Source organism: Periophthalmus magnuspinnatus, chromosome 4, assembly GCF_009829125.3.
Source record: "Periophthalmus magnuspinnatus isolate fPerMag1 chromosome 4, fPerMag1.2.pri, whole genome shotgun sequence".
Taxonomy (NCBI): Eukaryota; Metazoa; Chordata; class Actinopteri; order Gobiiformes; family Gobiidae; genus Periophthalmus; species Periophthalmus magnuspinnatus.
In genome coordinates this window covers 10,720,455-10,740,617 of record NC_047129.1, presented here as the reverse complement: position 1 = coordinate 10,740,617, position 20,163 = coordinate 10,720,455, and the positions used below count along the sequence as shown (strand labels likewise).

At 38.7% G+C, this 20,163-nt stretch overlaps 1 protein-coding gene across 5 annotated transcripts; it reads right to left on the bottom strand.

Annotated features, from left to right (window-relative positions):
- Positions 1-1,125: 1,125 nt before the first annotated feature.
- Positions 1,126-19,108, bottom strand: rxrgb (retinoid X receptor, gamma b). 5 transcript variants are annotated; one of them, XM_055221321.1, is made up of 10 exons: positions 18,898-19,108; positions 7,920-8,131; positions 3,978-4,122; positions 3,451-3,630; positions 2,868-3,028; positions 2,617-2,746; positions 2,065-2,197; positions 1,871-1,962; positions 1,686-1,791; positions 1,126-1,610 (listed from the first exon to the last, which is right to left on the bottom strand). In XM_055221321.1, the coding sequence occupies exons 1-10, from the start codon at positions 18,926-18,928 to the stop codon at positions 1,463-1,465; spliced, it is 1,338 nt and encodes a 445-aa protein (XP_055077296.1). In that variant the 5' UTR covers positions 18,929-19,108; the 3' UTR covers positions 1,126-1,462. The 5 variants fall into 5 exon arrangements, with proteins under 5 accessions (XP_055077296.1, XP_033820784.1, XP_055077297.1 ...); XM_033964893.2 differs by having other exon boundaries at positions 3,442-3,630; positions 18,898-19,051; XM_055221322.1 differs by lacking the exon at positions 18,898-19,108 and adding an exon at positions 18,619-18,637 and having other exon boundaries at positions 3,442-3,630.
- Positions 19,109-20,163: the final 1,055 nt, after the last annotated feature.

Sequence of the window (20,163 nt, the reverse complement as noted above, 5' to 3'; positions counted from 1 at the left end):
GCATGCAACTTTGAACGGAAACACCAATTAACACCATAGTTCTTGAATCCGAAGAATTGTGTTGATGTTAATAATAAACAAAAATATGCGCCTAAATTAATTCTGCTCCACGAATCCACGCAAGTTGCAAAATGTCAATAACATTAATTAGCCTATTGCCTAAATTAGCCCTTAAAATCAACCTAAAAACGGACCTGCAAAAGTCCCCTGCAGACTTGCGGTAGTTCCTCTGGGTTTATTCAGAACATCTTCGTCTCTGAAAGTTTGTGCAGCGCATCAAAGTCCCGCTCTGACCGCTGGCTCTGACCGCTGACCAGAGATCAGCCTGTGACACAGTTGTGTGAGAGCGGCTCAGATGAGTTGTAGCAGGAGCAGGAGCTGCAGACAGAGCAGAGGCTGGTCTGTGCAGGTGCAGGTGCCACTGGCCCCTTCCTCACACTGCGCTCGTGCCTCGGCCTTTGTCTAAGCTTCAGCGTCTCTCTGTTGTCTCTCTCTCCACGCGTCATTTGAGAAAGTTGGAGACACAAAAAAAAAAAAAAAAAAAAAATTAAACAAAACATGCACACAATGTATGGATTACTTACATATTGTCTAACTTTCAGAGTAAGAATATTTTGAAACTATCGACAGGGGTCTGTGATTAAAGAAATATAATGTTTTTGAACAGTATATCGTAAATTCGTCAGAAACGTGTTTTTACTTGAAGCTACTAATTTGTGCCACAGCTGACACAAATGGGTGCTCTTCCTGTGTTGCAGCTTACTGAATTTGTGTTCACAAAACGTTCACTTAAAATTTTGTTCTCTGTTATGATTAAAAAAAAAAAAAAAGAACAACGAAAATATGAAACTAGAAAATGCATTTTATACGCCTCAGAGAATAGTAAACTACTGTCTCAGCAGTACTGTTATAGTGCAGCGACATCCAGTGGCCAGAATAAGAACATCTACAGGTTAAAACTGATTTAAACATGGTGAAGCGTGGTGTCCCATCTCAATTATTGTTGTTTTTTGCCATTCAGCTCTGTTGCCTAATTAAAACAAACCATCGACGCTCGAAGACATTCCATCCTATTCCTATTCAATTTTACAAGTTTTGACTATTAACAAAGGCACAGGACACATATTTTGTAACAATTCAAATAACTTTATTTTGTAGGAATTCACAGATATGGTTTATAAATGGAAGGAAGTTCCTGTTTTATACAATTTCATACAGTAAAATATTATTTTCAAATTGCATTGGATTGCTTTGAAACCTGACATTATCTATTTACAACTGAATCTGTTAAAAAGACAGTGTAGTTATGACTTATGACTTACCCAATCCTCATAATACTTTATTCAAGTTTAATTACAGTTGTCTTGCATGGTACAAAATATGCTTCTTTACAGTTTAGATCAAGTCTTTTATGCATCACTGTCTGTAAAGGGGTATGTACAGGGGCCAGGGGGGGCTGGTGTCATGTGATCTGGTGTGGCGCCTCAAGCATCTCCATCAGGAACGTGTCAATGGGCGTGTCGCCGATCAGTTTAAAGAAAAACAAATGTTCCAGACATTTAAGGCCAATGGATCGTAGAGCTGGGAGGCGCAGGAGGAGCTTAGCAAACCTGAAAAGACACACAGTAACTATAATATAGAATTTAAAGATAAACATATGTAAAACAGAAACACAAATGACCCACCTGCCTGGCTGGTCTGGATATTTTTGTTTTGTATATGACTCTAACGAAGCATACACCTTTTCCCTCAGTGCTTCTACTTCAGATGGATTTGAAAGACCCTTTGCATCTGTAGGTAAGAAGAGTTTTGATTAACTGCAAATATATATTAGATTAGGCATTTGAATAAATAAAGGATTACCACAAACCTGGATTAAAGAGAACAATGGCTCGTAAACAGCCTAGCTCTGTTTTATCCATCTGCATGTCTTTCATTTTAGAAACTAGCTCTGTCAAAACTCTGCAAATAAAATACCAAAACTGTATTAATCAACAAACACATTTTGGATTGTAACAAAAACTCAACAGACAAAAAGTGTATCCAATAGGCTATATACTGTACCTGTCAAAGATAGAGCCCACCCCAGCGCTGTGGGCACTGCTCCTGTGCACATGGAGCCCTGTGGCCAACAGTATGCCATCTTTCACTGTGACCGAGCGATGTGAGAATGATGCTATGAGGAGCTCATTCCAGCCTGAGGGGAAAAAATACAGTCAGGGTGGCTCTTAATAGAATGCACATAATTAGACTTTCAAGTGATGTGTGTTAGACGTGTACCTGCTAGTATTGTCACAATACTACAATTTCAAACTTGATTTTGATACAAAGACAAAGGCTAGAAACCAACTTCAATATCACAATAATAATAAAACATTTTTAGACAATGTGATGTAATTTTCAACAATCACATGTACTTTCTTTACTATTGCCATGTGATCTTGTCTAGTAAAAAAACACATAGTAAAATATAAATAGATTCAGATCATTCTAAGACTATCCAGGAAATGTCCAATGCTGTCCTATTCATGTTTCACTATCAACATTTTTTCAAGCGAGTATTTAGTTTAACAGTAAAATTAGTATCAATGAGTACTCTGGTATAAATCCTAGTACCTGCTCGAAGTAAGATGACTTGGTCATCCAACGGGAGTTCAGAGAAGTGCGGTATCCTTTTGGCCCACTCCACCAAGGTGAAGAGCTGCTTGTCTGCTGCTTGGCAAATGTTTGTGACGGGGTCATTGGTCTGGAGACACACAAACAAGGCATAAAAAACAATCTTTAGTCATTTGTCATTGATCATATAGAACAAATTGCATTTGACTATAACAATCAAACTCAAATACTGATGCACTGTGTAGTTTTACCGAGTTGCCTGGGCCCCCTTCAGAGTATGGCTCTGTTTTGGGCTCCACAGCCAGCTCTGCATCTAAGATCTTGTCCACAGGCATTTCCTCATTGAAACAGCTTGTAGACTCCACCTCATTGTCTCCTCGCTCTTTCCCGCGCTGCCTCTCCTCCTGCACAGCTGCACATTAAATCAAAAGACTGTTAGGATGTTTGACTAGATGTTGTAGCTATATTTATTGCATTACTTGCTAACTTATTTGTTATAGACAATACACCAAAAATACTGCAAATACCCCATAATAACCCAAATTGTGTAGAAAGACATTCTAAAACCACACTAGTAGCATTACTTTAAACTGGACCATTATTACAAGTACTAGATATAAGTATGGTTAAATACTCAGATAAAAGGGTCCCTTCTGTTATGTAACTAACCAACTAAGTCTGGATTTGGAGTGCGGGGAACCCTAATGGGGGACGAATTGTTGGATGTAACTGTGTTCTAAATAATGTACAATATGTTTTTGTCAATTAGTCATCAAACATTTCTTTCTGTCTGCAAAATCCCAAATAGTAGACCTCAATACATACTGCACACACCTTCTCTCTTCATCCCCATGGCCAGGCACTTCTGGTACCGACAGTACTGGCAACGGTTTCGCTGGCGTTTGTCGATGAGGCACTCCTTGTTGTCTCGACAAGTGTAGGTCAGGTCTTTGCGAACCGTTCTTTTGAAGAAGCCCTTACATCCCTCACAGCTGTATACACCGTAGTGTTTCCCTAAAAACAGAACATGACAACTTGTCATCTTTGATGCTGCCATGTATCTTCAAAACTTTGTATCATGGTAAAATAAATGCAATTAAAAAGCCGAAATAACTAATTGTCATTGGCATTATATTACAAAATAAGTATTTGAAATATATAATATCTGTTTCAAGATTGCGGATTAAACTTCTCCACTATTCTTGTGTATCTAAGTAAATCTTTGGAAATTTGTATGTTTCATATTTTAGTCAAAGAAAATAACATATCAAGGCTCAAATGAGTTTAGCTATAACGTTGCTCATTTTAACATTTGTTATAACCATTCTAACTAGCCTAATACCATCTAGCCCAGACTTTACCTGAGGAGCGGTCTCCACAGATGGCGCAGATATGCTTGGACATGCCTCCAGGACTTGTGCACTGGTAGTTGATGTTGCTCAGGTTTTGAAGCCCTGGTGGAGGCTTGATGTCCTCTGAGCTGCTAACACTGTTCATGGAGTTCATCTGAGGATGAAAGGAAGGAAGAAATGATGACCAAAGTAGTGAACTTAAGTGAACTGAAGAGAAAATAAAAGCCAAGGAAGGAGGCTTAGTCCGAGGTCTCATGACACTCTCACTTCCTTCAATTTGTCATGTTGTCTTCCGCTCCGTCAGTATCTCTGTTTGTGTCTCCTCCCACACGTTTCTTTCTTCATGTGCTTGGTGGATGGGTTGGGCTAAGGCTAGTGGCTGAGACTTGTCACACAGGTTTTCATATTTGTTGTGAGGGAGAGGCATAGAAGGGTAGTCACGAGGGAACTCGCTTTAGTTTCAACATGCAGCAGATGGCGCTGTTGAACAAGGTTTGTAGATCAGCCTACCAAACAGCATTGCTTGGTGTACAAAATACATGCTGAATATAAACAAAGTCAATTATTTTTCAATTTTTTATTTTTTATTTTTTTATTTTTTGAAAAAAATAAATAAATATATATATATATAAAAATATATATATATATATATATATATATATATATATATATATATATATATATATATATATATATATATATATATATATATATATATATATATATATATATATATATATATATATATATATGTATATATATATGTATATATATATGTACATAAAAGATATGATTTTGGCTTAGCTGCCAACACATTAACAAAACACTTCAAAGAGACCTTCAAGAAGCCTCCATGAGACGCTGAGGTGTGAATGTCCCACTGAGGTCAAAACAACTGGGGCGCTCCAGCACTTATTTTAATTAAGGAACCATTGTGTCTGAAAGATGAAATATGTCAAAACTAAGCAACAAGTGTGTTTTCCTTAAGGCCTGCTTTTCTCTATCATTCTGACGCCTTTTGACTTCCGATGAAAGCTTACCTCGATAGATGCACGTGTTGTGCATTTGTTAGGCTGTTTATGTACAAACATCTGCACTCCAGCTGCAAAACAACAGGCATGACCTACATATGGTCCCACGTCCTATATATTTGATGCACAGCGACATATATAGCGTTCTCCTCCTAGTCACCTCAGGCATTTCCTATCACTTATTTACAATGTGCACTCTCTTTTGAATATCGAGTCAAACCAAGGCCTTTGCAGCTATGACCTAACACCACAAGACAGTTTACAAGACAGTGCTCCCCGCCTCTCCAAAGGCTTCATGCTTCAGTTCAGAGGCAAAGCAGTCACACTCAAATGAGCATTCGGCCCATGTTTACTCTGTTGTTGAGTCAATGGAGTAGCCTCAACCTCCACAGTGCACTTCGTCTCACAGTATTCACAAATAATAAAATTATACACATATACATTTTTGACTAAGGAGCAGCGGATGAAGGCTACTGATTGAAAATACATACATTGCATTACATTGTGCAGTAATGAGCTACATGCGCCATCTATGGATTATTGATGCATCATACATTCTTTACATCATGTCCTGTATATAGTGTATAATGGAATGCTAAAGAGTTCATGTAACATGCATGTCTGTTAGAAGTGGAAAAAGTAGTCTGGTTAGACGTTCAACTCAAAATCTGCAGCCATGTGAAATTACCCTATGCTAAGAGTAATATATGTCAGTGTGCTAATCTTTAAAAGATAGTGCCACAATGGGCCATTACAAAAAATTCCACAACAGTTATCACAACTGTCTTTATAATGTCAGTGCTACACTACACCTCAAAAGACTACTTGTATTACTTTTTATCAGTACTCAAGTACTCACGAACTCAAATATTGCTGTTAGGTTTGCACTGATATATAGAAGAGTATAAAAACACTTGCCCCATGGAGGACCTCTCACCGACCCTGAGGGCTCAATCTATACTATCATGGGTGCAATGTATGTTATTGTCTGCAGTGGAGCACGGTGGCACTGGCCTGAATCCAGCCTTTAAAACTCGTGGGCATCAATTTGTCTATATGATCATCACCGCACCAACCCCTCAGGGTTAAACAGGCTTTTATACCACACTTAAAAGCCACCTCCACTGAAAGGGATCTGCTGCAGACCTCTACCAGGAAGACCCTCACGTGACTAATCTCTATCCACATGTCCCTAAAAGTAAACAAACATGCCAACAGACCGCCAAAGTTTTCTGGCCACTGTTTTCAATGTATCATTACAAAAGTTGACATTGTTTTACACTGAAGACAAGCCCAAACCCTTTTCTTAACCTTAATCATTACAGACTTGTGCCTAATCTTAACCCGACACAGGGCCTATGTCACATGCACAGACTACTTAATATGCCTGTTGTATTTGTATTCACATCATTGGAGGCTACATATTGACAGTTAAATATGAGTTGTATTTGTGACAACATGTTTTAATCTTCTAACTTCCCTATGCAAGCAGAGTAGAGCCAAAACAACACAATGTTTATTTCAAATTACTTTTGAAACTTATAGAAATGTTTTGGGAATTAAATATACAATGTTTGAACTGCAAAAAAATAAATTAACTTTATCACCTTTAATAACAGTTAATAGTGAACTAAGGCAACAACTAATATAAAGTGTAATTAAAGTACTTATAAAGTGTAAACTAATGAAAAAGTAGGGGCATGTCGATGGAGGTGCATCTTGGTGGAGGTCTGCGGGGTAGGTGGTCTGGATAGAGGTTTGTAGCCAGACTCTCTTTCCTCCATTAGCTCATTTTATCTCTTGTTGTCCGTTATAGGTGACTGAAAAAAGCAGTCTGATGTTGCACTATGTATTATGTAAACTATTTGAAAAGATGAAAGCCTTTTGCCCTCCATGATTTATAGGGGCTTGTTTTGAAGAGCAATATAAGCGCAAACAAGCATAAAATATCGACCAGGTTGTGGTGCCTCTACTCCAATTTATACCATTGAGCCTTACAATTAGATACAATTACTAATTTTGTTACTACTATAAATTTATACTAAATTTACCATTTGATAAGATAACACTCTTAGACTTTAATGACCTCAACACTGTAAAAGTGAGTGCACAATAATTTATAAGAACAGCATAATCTAATAAACAAACCAAAGAAAATCAATTATAACTGCACTTATGTTCAGGGCCCCATTAAGGGGTAAGTGAGTCTTGCATGTGAGCAGTGGCACTGCTCAGGGATGACCTTTAAGTGAGAAGTTTAAAGGTCATCAGAAGGATAGGAGACGAAGGGGAACACCAGAGCATGTTACAGATCGGATATGTCTAACCTTCATCTCGTGCCCACAGTTACAGATTCTAAAACTCAACCACATAATCAAGGAGGAGTTCTTAGGCTTTATTTAAATCAGGCATTATATGTATAAATTAAGATAAATACAAAATAAGTAAATATCTTTGAGTAAAAAAAATATGCTGTAAAAATGCACTGAATATTACAACATACTGAAATCATTTTGTAATTTCTGGATGCTGATAACTCTTTCTTCCCCATGCAACTGTTACTTTTATTAACAGAGTTTACGTTATTACCATTACTTTAGTTTTGTCTATACTACCACTGCTATTAGATGTTTGTAATTAATACTACATTCAAGCTATTATGCACCACTATTAATATAACTATTACCTAGTTTATAAACTACTCATTTGACCAGTTTAACAAAGTATTCAATGTATGAACTCAGTCAACACAGTCAAAGATTTTCCTGGATAAATAGAAATGACATGAATTTATCCCTTTACCCACACAAGTTGAGACAAAAGATACACCTGTGACAATTGGTACCCACTCAACAGATACTGTCATTGTTACATGTAATTTCTATTGTGTAGAAGTAATTTCTTTCTGTGTGCTCCTCACCTGTGGGCTACTGAGTGGTCCGAAGTTCATGCTGGAGGGAGAGCCCAGAGATGAGGTAATGACAGGGTAGGGTGAAGCCAGGCCATTCATGGAGGATCCTAACGTGGACATTGGGGATGGAAGGGGTCTGGAGGTACTGATGACTGACGGGTGGCCCACCATACCACCCATTGGAGGGCCGTGTGGGTGGGCACTCATAGGCCCTGAAGAGTCTGAAAGAAAAACAACAAGAATTGTTATAAATAAATGTTTATAGATCACTGTATGGATTATGGATAAAGCTGCCATCTTTAAAATCTAAATTCAATGCATTATTCCCAGCACTGTAAACATTACTCATATTACTTTTGATAACTATGTCTTCTTTAATGGTATTGCTGTTAATGTTATCGCTACTTTTGTCTATTACATTTGCTTGTTTAGAGAGTTTAATTGTGTGAAAACATTCAATATATGGGTTGAATGTGGCAATACAAATTTATGTACAAAGGCGGACGCATCTGAAAACATGGGGCAACTATATATGACTTTCCACAATCAGTGTTGTGTAAATATCCATAGACTACAGTCACAGGCTGCTGACTGTGTTTTGCATCTATTGATGTAAACTGACAGGTTGGCATTTACATAGACGACCTACTTAGAAAAGCTGTCATTCAAGCGATGAAAGGGCGTGCTGAGTAATATCATGGATGTGCCGAAGCCTTGAGCGTTTTCATTCATCATTAAGACAAATGTCAGCAGTATACACAGTGTGCTCACAGGTGAGGAATAACATAAACTGAACTTAAGTACAATACAAATAACAGCCAATGAATGCAAGAAGGCCCCTATTGGATTTCTCGACTAGTTTTCAAGTTTCCACGCTTACTTTATCTATATAAATGAAACATGCACATTATATGTCCATGGGGTAGGGGGCTGAAATCTGTATCACAATGTAAATGAGAACTAATTGACAATAAACCTAATGTTGCTTAATGGTGCTATAAATACTGCTTCCACTTCTCTTTTTGATCGATACATTTAGGCACTACTGATCAAAATTCAAGTTCAAACACTAATTCAACAGAGACAGAGACATTGATTACATTAAAACAAACACATTAACGTTGTTTTGGTTCATCATTACCCAACCCCAGCTTAACATGCATGCACAGTTATCACTTTTATGTCTGACTCCTGTATGTGAGAGTGAAAATGTTGACTACAGCAAGGGGCATCTCTGGTGTGAGTTTTAGTGCTTTCCAGTCACAAAGTTGAACAGAGCCTATAAAGCGCCAACACCAGACAACGAGACACAGTTTTCCATTAACTGTCTGTGTCAAAGGTGCTCTGAATATACACAAGTTTGCCTCAATATCACTTTCAAACCATCTGCAGTGAGTGATGCAGATAATGCAGCATCCTTCCTCTCACACTGCTCTGAAGAACCCTGCTGATGTGGCACATTCAGAAACGATGAGTTGAAATGTTCTAAAAATAGAAACAGCAATAACCAATATTTCACTGATCAGTTACAAAGACTTGCTCTTGGCTGTATATCAGTTTACCTCCAAACAAAACCTGAAGCCTTTCTTATGTAATTTGTTTTGTAAATGATTTGTAAACTATTTAATCCACCAATGACTGTATTCAAACTTACACATGGGACTGAAGTTAATCGAGTAATCACAACAATTTTTATACACTATGATTATTGAGATCATCATCAACTAACTTAGTAATCAAATAATTGTTTCTTTAGTCTATAAATACACAGACTCCAAAACATGTCATGTCCTGAGAGAGGAGATGAAATACCTACTGCCTGTGAATCTACTATATCAGAATGGTCTCAAACATCATCACTTTAGCTTAATCAATTGCACAAAAAAAATATAATATTTACAGGCCTTTCGCAATCTTAACAAATAACCAATTAATCAGGACACTAATCGCTAGATTAATCTATTAGTAAAATACTCATTTGTTGCAGCCCTGCTTACACATATACAGTTAATTCTCTGCCATATTTTTAAGTGTCACTAGTTCATAAGGCTAAACCTAAGGTAAAAATAATCTAATTTAATATACTGAACTGAAGCACATTGACAGAGGACAGAATAGGGATTTGAATCATTGCTCTGTGCTTTCAATGAATTGTGAAATATACAGGAATGTGACATTGTCAGTAACACAAGTAGAAGAAGACACAGTGCAGCCCACAGCTGGCCACTCATTCCCTCTGTTTGCCACAGCACAGATGTTGTGCAACTTCCTGTTTAGAGCCAAGACATTAACCCCGCCCCTTTCTCACTCTGCATCTGATCTGCAGCAACAACAATAAGAACTGAGGCCTCCCTCTCCCCCACAGAGCCCAAATACTCAAGATTTACAAACATATTCTTAGATTCTTAATTACACAGACAATCACAATGCATCTGTAGAATTGTTTCTAATCAATTGCTTTTATCATAGTGAGCACAGCACTGTATGTCAAGTGTTTATCTCTTTCTTTCTTTATTTTTTTAACAGTATTTTTTTTTCAATTTTTTTAACAGTTTTTTTAACAGCTAGTGAGTGGCTCCACAATGGTGGAACTGATATGATTTTATTACAGTCCATTAATAATAAAATATTTGGTCCACAGCTTAGTCCTGGATTAAGCACATGGTTTAGCAATAGACACAATTTGAGTGGGTTTTTCCACATTTAAATTGATCAGTTTGAGCAAATATAGTTTCTGAAAAATGGCATTTGTTCTATACATATTTCAGGATAAAAGAGACTACACGTTTAAGAAAAATAAGTACATACTTTGAGCACATATGTTCTGAGTCAAAGCTATTACTGGGCACAATAAATCAAACAGAAAGACACCTTCCTCAGTTCTGGCTACAGCATGTAAGTGGTCAGCTTGTAGGATATAGCAGAAATGTTTTGTGAAATGTTGTGTTTATGTGTGTGGATGTCCGCCAAAACATAAATCGTCAAAGAGCATTGCAGAAGAGACTATCCTTGTATGACCTACCTCAACGGGCTGTGCTGTCTCCTACTCCCCTGCCTATAAAACACCCGAAACAACAAGACTAAAACAGATCATTCTTTTGCAAAACACTACTGGAAATGGAATCAGGTTTACTTAAATATGCCTAAAATGATTTTAGTCTAATAAACACAAACTGCTATTTAAGAACAAACAAAGACAGTGACCTTTGACCGCTGGCGTTACAAATCAAAGGTCACATCTATTGCTAAACTCCTGATCCAAGTTCAACAGATTTCTATCTGCTGCCATATCAGTCCCAGGAAATACTGCAAAGTATAACTAAATCACTAACTACCAACACAATGACGTAAGCAAAGAGTAAACTATAAAATGTATATACTGTAATCAAACAGAAATCACAATTTGAGCTGACGTAATGACCAAATCATAAATCATTATTTCGACTATAGAATGTCCTTTGCTAAGAGCAACATATCCTGTCTTGTAAAAGTTAGACCTCAACAAATGAAGTTCTGAAAATTATTGTTAGTTTTTTAGTTTATTTATTAGTTTATTCGTTTCAGACGTCTCTCAGATGTTAATACTCGTGGAGTTGTGTGCACTCAACAGAATTATACTTTTTATATATATCGCAACTGCAGGACTTATGTGAAAGATTTTATTTTTTATTTTTTATTTTTTTTTACAAAACCATGCAAATAAATGTCCTTAATAGATTTGTACATTTGTTGTTGCCCAAAATAATTGTTGCATGTGAAAAATGCAAGCTAAAATAAATGTAGAGCAAATGCCCCGTGATATGCTGATTAACAGGTTTAAAGAAACATCACAGACCTTAAAATCCAGTAAATCCCTGACTCTTAATTACTGGGCAATGACTGAAGGAGCCCTATGTGGTGGGATAATAAGCTCAAGGTCCAGTAACTAATAATATCGTCTGTCTAGAGACCAGTGCCTGTGCAGTAGACTATGAGGTGGGACTGATGGTGCTTTGTGGGAATGGAGTAAATACAATACAGATAGGCCAGTGCAAAATTTGGCTTCTCTACCCACATGGCTGCTTAGTTTGTTTTGGAGCTGTGTTGGTGACAGACAGATATCCTGCAGAGCTCATTAGATACACTGGGCATGTCATTAACAGCCTTGGTCAATACAGCGCAGGCCAAAACACCCAATTAAAAGCTGGATAAATGAGAAAACACAAAGAGAAACAAATAAACTTACTCTGAACATTCATTTCTGAGGCAAATGAGGTTGATGTCTGATCAATTGTGTCAGTAAATCCTCTTAGCTCTGGGTAAGTATCTGCAGCTCGGCAGGCCAGCTGTCAAGAAGGTGGGAGGCCGCGGAGGGGGGCAGCACAGGCTGGCATGGCGGTGCACAAATGAATGACCGAATGAATGGACGTGTGGCAGGCTCTAAAACAGGTTATCTCCCCATCACGTCTATTATCACACTAAACCCAAGCCAAATCTCTGCCATCACTACAAACATTGGATAAGAAATGCTTTTAGATGAAAAGTGATTATGGAAATTCTCATCATGTACATTAAGTATTTAATGCAATGTTGACATAAACATTGTGCCTATTGGAGGAAATTGTGATTTGGGTTAAAGAGACCATGGGTTTTTCACAATGCTCTCCAGAATTATTCTAAATCAGACTTCAGCAAAGTAGTAAAATAAAGAGATTTTCTGTTTTTTGGTTTAGTCCAAATGACTTGGTTTGGTTCTAGAAAAATCATGGCTTATCTGTGGATGAATTTCCCATTTGGTGACACTTGCATTGCTAACTGAAATGTTCCAGTACATTGTGTTTTCTCATATTGCTGAATTGCCATCAAACTAACTGTTCTAGTTTACCTTTGCACAACAGCTTGAACCATTACTCTGACCCTGTGTTTGGCTTGTAGTGAACTCACCATTCAACTTACACATAATACTAAAGTATATTATACTTTCCCAAAAAAAGAAGAATCCATTCTACCTCTGACACTCTTTACACATTCTTTGTTTTAAGCAATGACCAGGCATGCAAAGGAAAATTTTATATATATATATATATATATATATATATATATATATATATATATATATATATATATATATATATATATATATATATATATATATATATATATATATATATATATATATATATATATGCCCCATGCTTCATAAACAACAACCAGACAATTGGCTTTAACAGTGGATCGATGAGCAGGCCTGGCCTCAGACTCTGATGAGATAAAAACTGTTTAGTAAAAGATAAAAAATTGGAACTTAAACCTAAAAGCTAACATAAGTCTGGGCGCATAGACAGAACAGGCTGACCAAACAATACTGAAAACAAACAAACAGGTAGACTCAAGGCCCCTGTGCAAACCCACCGCTGCCCTTGTGACTTTGATAATGAGGTAACTGGTGCTTCCACGAAACAGACAGCTTCTTTCTAGTTTACAAAAGGTACAGAGAGAACCTACGGTAATGAGCTCTTCTCACTCACTTTCCAAGACTATATTGTTACCACAGGGAAAAGTCACAGTAATAACGGTATCATTAAATTGCAAATAGACCACGTTTGTTGTTACAACAGGTAGTTCTGTTTGTGCAAGTTTGAGGTTTAAAAAGCTGTCACTTCTGTTTTCACTCATATCCTGAATTTAGATATTGAGAGATGCTGTTGCAGCAACATACAGTAGAATCTAAAATTATTTAAAATCAGATATTACCTGTTATGAGACTGAGCAGCAATAACATCACAGTAAATTGTGAATGTGTCACTGTCAAGTTACACAGTTGATGGCTATTGCAATTTGTAAGCATAGTGCTTAAGTATATTAAAATGGGTGAATTACATACATCTATAGGAGTGTTTTAACAAAGCCCATCTGCAGAATGCACACAGGCCTATAGTAAAAACTTAGAAAGGGATTAGAGGTATTATGATAATGCATCTGCACTAGCTTTTAGCCCCTCTTGAGTGAAATATGTATTACTGCAACATGAGAGGTTGTCGGTGTCATCATACACTGTAAGCACAGACTCTATGTGTTGTACACATGTGTTGTACTTTTTTCTAAACAAAGATTCGCACTGACAGAGATAGGTACTCACAGTGGCCATAGCCCCTGTCCCTGCCCGGGCTGCCTCCTGTCGCAGGTGATGCTGCCGGGTGCCACATGCCTCCGTTCTAAGTGGCCCTGGCGTAATGCCTGTCAGACCAGCCCAGAGTTCACGCTGCTATTACCAAACAGTCACTAAAATGAAACAAATACTCTCCACTTCTGCCCTCAACACCAGACAAGATGCACTAGGATCACAGAGCCTATAGAAGGGGCAAGGCCACATAGAGAAGGGGCGGGGTCAGGCCTGGTTATAGGATTACTCAGATTATCCCTCGCAGAGATCAGTCCCACAGGAGCTGTTTGACTACAACTGGCACAAATCAGGTCTTCACCGCCCCCTCGTTGAGTGCCTCCTCTGAGTGAGAGAGCACAACTATCTGCCCCACACACCTGTTACACTGAGGAGCACAGGCTGACATTTAAATCACAAGTACAAGGTTAAGTCAATGAATGGCATCAAATGTTCAGCTACTTCTTATTATAGCACAGGATATAGTGCTACATAAAGCAACTCTGTAGATCTGTAAAAATCCTGTTTGTTTAGAAAAAAGTTACACGACACTATTTACATAACTACCAATGACAAAACTGCAGCACATACAATTCTACATGCTTCTAATGTAGCTTTGTGATCACTGTAACCTCTGTGCACAGTTTGTGTTCTTAAGAGTAAAGTGACATTCCAGGAAGTAAGGAATTGTCTTCTGTGGCGGTCAAGAAAACACATAACAGTCCATGCTTTAACACATTAAAGGCACTCAAACAATGCATGCCAAAGCTACAGGGAACCTAAATAAACTGCACAATCTTAGTCACATGTTTGGGAATATGAGTACATAAACATGTGTTACAGTGTTACCGTGAACAATGTACAAAAACACTAGCAATTTCTGCACAATTCCTAATCCAGGTCACATTCTTGTGTAAATAATACATTCTTCAGCTTCATCCAATAAAACAAAATTGGCACTGACAAAGTTATGCAGCTGCCCCTTTTAATTTACCCTGATCAAATGATGTTTTACCCTTTGAAACAGACAGCACTTAAACTTGAGATGTCAAGCATGTGCACTATATCTATTTTCCTGACATGACTCAACAAGGCTTCTTGGCCTGTGCACCTGCATGTGCCCAGCTCAAATGTCCACACTGCACTTGAAGGACAGCCACTAGTAACAGGAGCCCCAGAGTGACAGTAAGCTGGCCCACAGCTCAGTGCACAGTACAAGAAAGGTACTGGCAGAGTCCTACTGGGGAGAGATAATGATATAGTTCTTTTTCAAGTGTGTGTCCTACTTGAAACATGACAAGTGATTTCCGAGTAACCAAACTACACATTTTCTTCACATTAATAATAAAACACATTTAATAGTTAACACACATAAACATATTGGTGCAACGTTATACACTATTTATATTTGACCACTACTGAAATTCTTATAAAACTAAACACATTTTAATGTTGCTGTAATGGGTTACATACTTAAATTAGGAAATAATTTTAACTGCAAACATTATCACCTTAAAATTGAAAATATATAAGCAGTATATGGTTCAGTCTGCAATCTCTCCAACATACTTGGAGAGATTGCTTACAATCAGTGACAGTAAACACTCTACAATCACTACATTTACATGCAGAGTACTCCTAGCACACTCTAAGTCCCATTTCTGTCCAATTTCTCCAGTAAACCAGTCAGACCACACTTGTTCCAGTCTGTATGCAGATCAGAAAACCTGGAATAGCAACAAAAGGGACTAAGATGTGTTCAAGGAAGTATAGTAATTTAGCATTATTTAAAATGCATTTTTGTCTGTATCATCAAAATTCTTTCACAGGCATTTTGGAAACAACAAATCCTATGAAAATCAGAGTAAGCCAGAAATTCGGCTGTTATGTCCTCCCCCATTGTTACTGTTGATGTTACTGGAGAAATGTTTGTATGAGAGTAAACGTGTGCATTCATTAATTTCAGTTATTTGAAACATTGCATTCAGGGGAACTTGTGATGTGTATGACGGCACTTGAGGGGGTCTATACAGTTCCTCCACATGTTGCACACATGTAGTAATTGTGTTATGACTAATTAGTGCCTGTATACATCTTCACCAAAACACTGACGCTACCCGAGGGCCTCTCAAGGTTCTGCGCTTGATTAAAGCTGCAATTAAATCAAGGCTTTGACCTTCTTCACAAATGACTAATTACTAACAATTAGCCCACAGAACCACTGCCTTACAACCTTGTCTATTCTCTCAGTTACACACATACGTTACGAACAGAAAACCATAACAAAGAAGAATTAATAAGGTTTAACTCACAACTGAGTTTCAGTTTTTCTTTATTTGAGGCAAAGCTTGGTATCGTAAACCTCTGATGCAAGCTCATTCCTGGTTCAAGTATGAAATTTACTTTTAATTTATTTTGATTTATCATTTTGGCACAGTCTTGTTTTGTGCTAGTTTGTTAAGGCTAGACTGTTGTTTAAACCTATTTATTTAGAGTTGATCAAGAGACTTGATTTTGGCTAACAGTTCTTGATGTGATTTGGTATAAAACAGTTGAGATCTCTGCCCTGTGACACTCCTCAAAAAGTGAGACTTCTTCTGTGCATTGTGTGCTAATGTCCTGAGCCAACTATAGAATCCTAATGTCAACACTACCTGCACTAAGCCCCACCTCCTTCTGTACCTGTGTGCTTTTTGTCCCTCTGTGTGTGTTACTGAGTGGGCGGGGAAATGCTCTCTTTCGTGACAATCGGCAGCAGGAGAGCAGGTCTAATGCTGTAGGGATTCCACAGTCAAACAGTTCCACCCACATTCTTCAAGTCACATGATAGCGTCGCTATAGGAAGAAGTCCGCCAATGTAAGGTCTGGGTGACTAACGTGGGTGTGTAGTTCATCCATCTTTGCCACTGTGTGAGTAAAAGGTGACTCAATGACCCCTGCAAAGCCATGAGTTCACGTCAACTAGCATGACCTCTCCCTCTGGACCCCACTCTCTACTTCTCCTATTATTTGCCTGTGCCCTTTCTGTTGCGACTTCCTTCATTTGGCTGTCAGCGTGTCTAGAATCACTTCCACTGATGGAAAATAAAAAATGCTGAAGTGTCGAGAGAGAAATTGCTGATTCTACCTAAAGCAGCCTGGAGCCATCCTGCACCAGGCCTGCTCAAACACAACACACAAGCCTGGGAAAGACCTCCTTCTGAGTGGATCATGAAACAATGTGTTCCCAATCACCAGCCTGTTGACACTGCTTTAGCCTTTACAACCCATGCCAATTAATTTCAGAGCCATCATGTTGTCTAAATAATGACTTGTGTGAATGGTCCTGTCTGTACATGTTTAATGCATGTTTTTCTCTCTTTCCAAACAATGAATAAACAATACTTTTAGAACGAGAGGAACATTTTACTGGGATTATTTGAAAAAACAGTTGTTTTTAAAAGCATATTGTTAATAATCATGCATATTTTGGAAACTATACTTCTGATTTAATATATTTTGAATCAGAGTCAAATAAATGTATTAGTCCCAGAGGATAATTCAGTTCAGTTTGTTACTCTGGAAATACATATGGGCTTAAGCATTTAAAGAGTACAAAATATAATAGAGCCTTAAGGCAAACTTTGATTTTCTATACTTGTTTACCACAGTTGGGACATTACACGTGGTATTTAATGACTGAGTGACAACCTTAACAGTATCTGCTTTCATTATATTATCATAAGTAAAATCATTTAGAATCATCTGTATGGTCCCATTCATTAAAAAGAACCAGCCTTGCCTCTGTACAGTGTCCACACTCTCTCCCAGATGTCTGTAACATTCTCCTGGGAGCTCCCTTCATTATGGAAACAATCTTCAGCGCCCTCCAAATGGTGCCGCTGATATCCGTGATAATACAAATGGGTCACTACATTTTGTCTTCCAGGCCTCATTTGCTTTGTTTGCTTGCCTTGCCACACCATTATCTTTCATTTCCACTCACTTGAGACTGAGGTTTAGAAACCATCTTTTACAGCAGTGATTTGACAACGTGTGTGTGTTTTTCAGTAAGGGTGAAAGAGAGAACATCACATGATAAATGATCGCAATACTGTGCGATCAAGAGAGGCTCCAAAACCAGTTAACACACTAGTACATGACAAAGTTATTCCGGCACAATAGCCTTCATGTAGTTGGCACATGTCTCTCATATGACATGGTTCTTATAAGTCTCTGTCTGTTTCTAATGATTTCCTTTTACACCGTCTCTCACTCATCAAAGTTATCAGATGACTAGTAGGCAACAAAGTCCAAAATCACAACACGTTGATTGTCACTGAACAGCTTTTACTGTATAGCGCAGCCAGGGCGCGTCTTAAGTCTCACTGCTGCTGCTTGTCACCGCTCCGACTAAACTTGTTTATCTGTAGGAAAGATCCGCCATTCCTCTCTGCTCTCGCTTGCGATTCTCTCAAGACCTGATGATTGTAGGCCAATAAATTGTGATTCTGTCTCAAACAGTTTAGGCAGAGTCGCGCGACAAGCCTCATAAATTATATAAGCGCAATTAAAGTGCCAACCTCTGACCTTGCCTGACCGGCACCAGCAAGATCACCTGACTTTTGTGTTGTTTGGCTCTGGTTTGTACTTCAACTGGCGCAACTTCAACACAAGGTTACAGACCCCAGAAAGAGAATTTGAAGCTGCATAAACATTCGGCGAACACACGATTGTGGTTAAAGTCCGCGATTACATTCGCGCATAGAACAGAAAAGACACCGTGAAAAACGCACTCTTCACTTCGCACAACAAATGAGATGGGTCAAAACGGAACCATAAAAGCTCTAACAACATGTTTGTACTTACTGAGATGTAAATACGGATCATTACTGTCCATATTCTATGAGTTGTTGTGTCGATTTCCTAGAGTCGCTGCAGCTCCGCATCCCAGCGCATTCCTCTCCCAGCCCGACTGAACTCTGCAAGGCGGCTCTATACAGGGGCCCAGCGAGGGGGGGCAGTCGAGCAGGGTTTCTCCCAATGACAACAGTGGTCGATATCAAGCTCCAACACGATTGTGGTGAAAGATATAGTGTACACTGTTGCTTCTGTTGTAGAAGACAGCAGTGTCGCTTTTTTAGAGACAACATGGCAGCTCCAGATCTCACCGTGAATGAGACAATTTATAAAATGCAAATTGACTATCATAGGTTAGAAACGGGATCACTGAATTGTCAGAGTTGTGTTAAATCTAAATTAAACTATAGCTTGAGCATATCTATAGCCTAAATCATGTAGTCTGTCTGCCATGTAATCACATAGGATAGACAACCACAAATGTATTTAAAAAGTCAACACAATTAACCTACAGGCTGCTTTCACTCTGTTTTCGACACAAGGCTCGGGAATAGGGTATTTTTCGTTCTTTTTGGCTTACTACGTAAAGGATATTTTTACATTTAAAATAAGCCAGTTATGTGCGTAAATACCTACAGTGCGTAAACCCAAACATAATCCGCTTTATTTTGTTCTGATACTTAACTGTTTCTTTAAATGTGGCCCTGTCTGTGTTTATCTCGTACTGGCTGTGGGCCTGGTCTGGGTACCCCCCGGAGTCCCCCCACACCCCTCTTTTGCGCGCGGGGTCATGTAGGGGTGAAGCTGCCGGTACCTCAGAAGGTTATTCAGGAGTCAAGCTCTGAGGTATTCTCCGCGTTGAACTGCGGTGCGACCAGACGCTCCGTCAACGCCGGGCTGCTGACCAGTGGCCACTCACGCCCTCGCTAATGGGACAGGCACCCACGACTCCACCGTCCTTGTAACAGCGTCCCATAAAAGAGCACAGGAGGATGCTAACCAAGATGAATGGCTTTTTTTCTCAACTCATTCTGTCCTAATCTGTCGTAACGGTGCGGATAGGACCAAAGGATGCAGACCAGAGCAGTTTTAACAGTGTTTATTTACAGCGGTGAAAATGCAGTCTTTAAACAGGTCACAAGAGCAGGTACAGGAACCGGGGAGCGGGAGACGGGTCAGGCGGGTGCGGTGCAGGTAGAGGCGGGCAGGACAGGACCAGGACGGGGATAGAAGCAGGTGCGGTACCAGGGCAGGCGGATCAGACGAAGACCAGAG

Coding starts and splice junctions, on each gene's coding strand:
- rxrgb (XM_033964890.2), bottom strand. CDS start 14,095: ATGTGGCACCCGGCAGCATCACCTGCGACAGGAGGCAGCCCGGGCAGG. Junction 8,132..14,028: donor GGACAGGGGCTATGGCCACT/GTGAGTACCTAT, acceptor TTTTTCTTTCAG/ACTCTTCAGGGCCTATGAGT. Junction 4,123..7,919: donor GACCACTCAGTAGCCCACAG/GTGAGGAGCACA, acceptor TTTCATCCTCAG/ATGAACTCCATGAACAGTGT.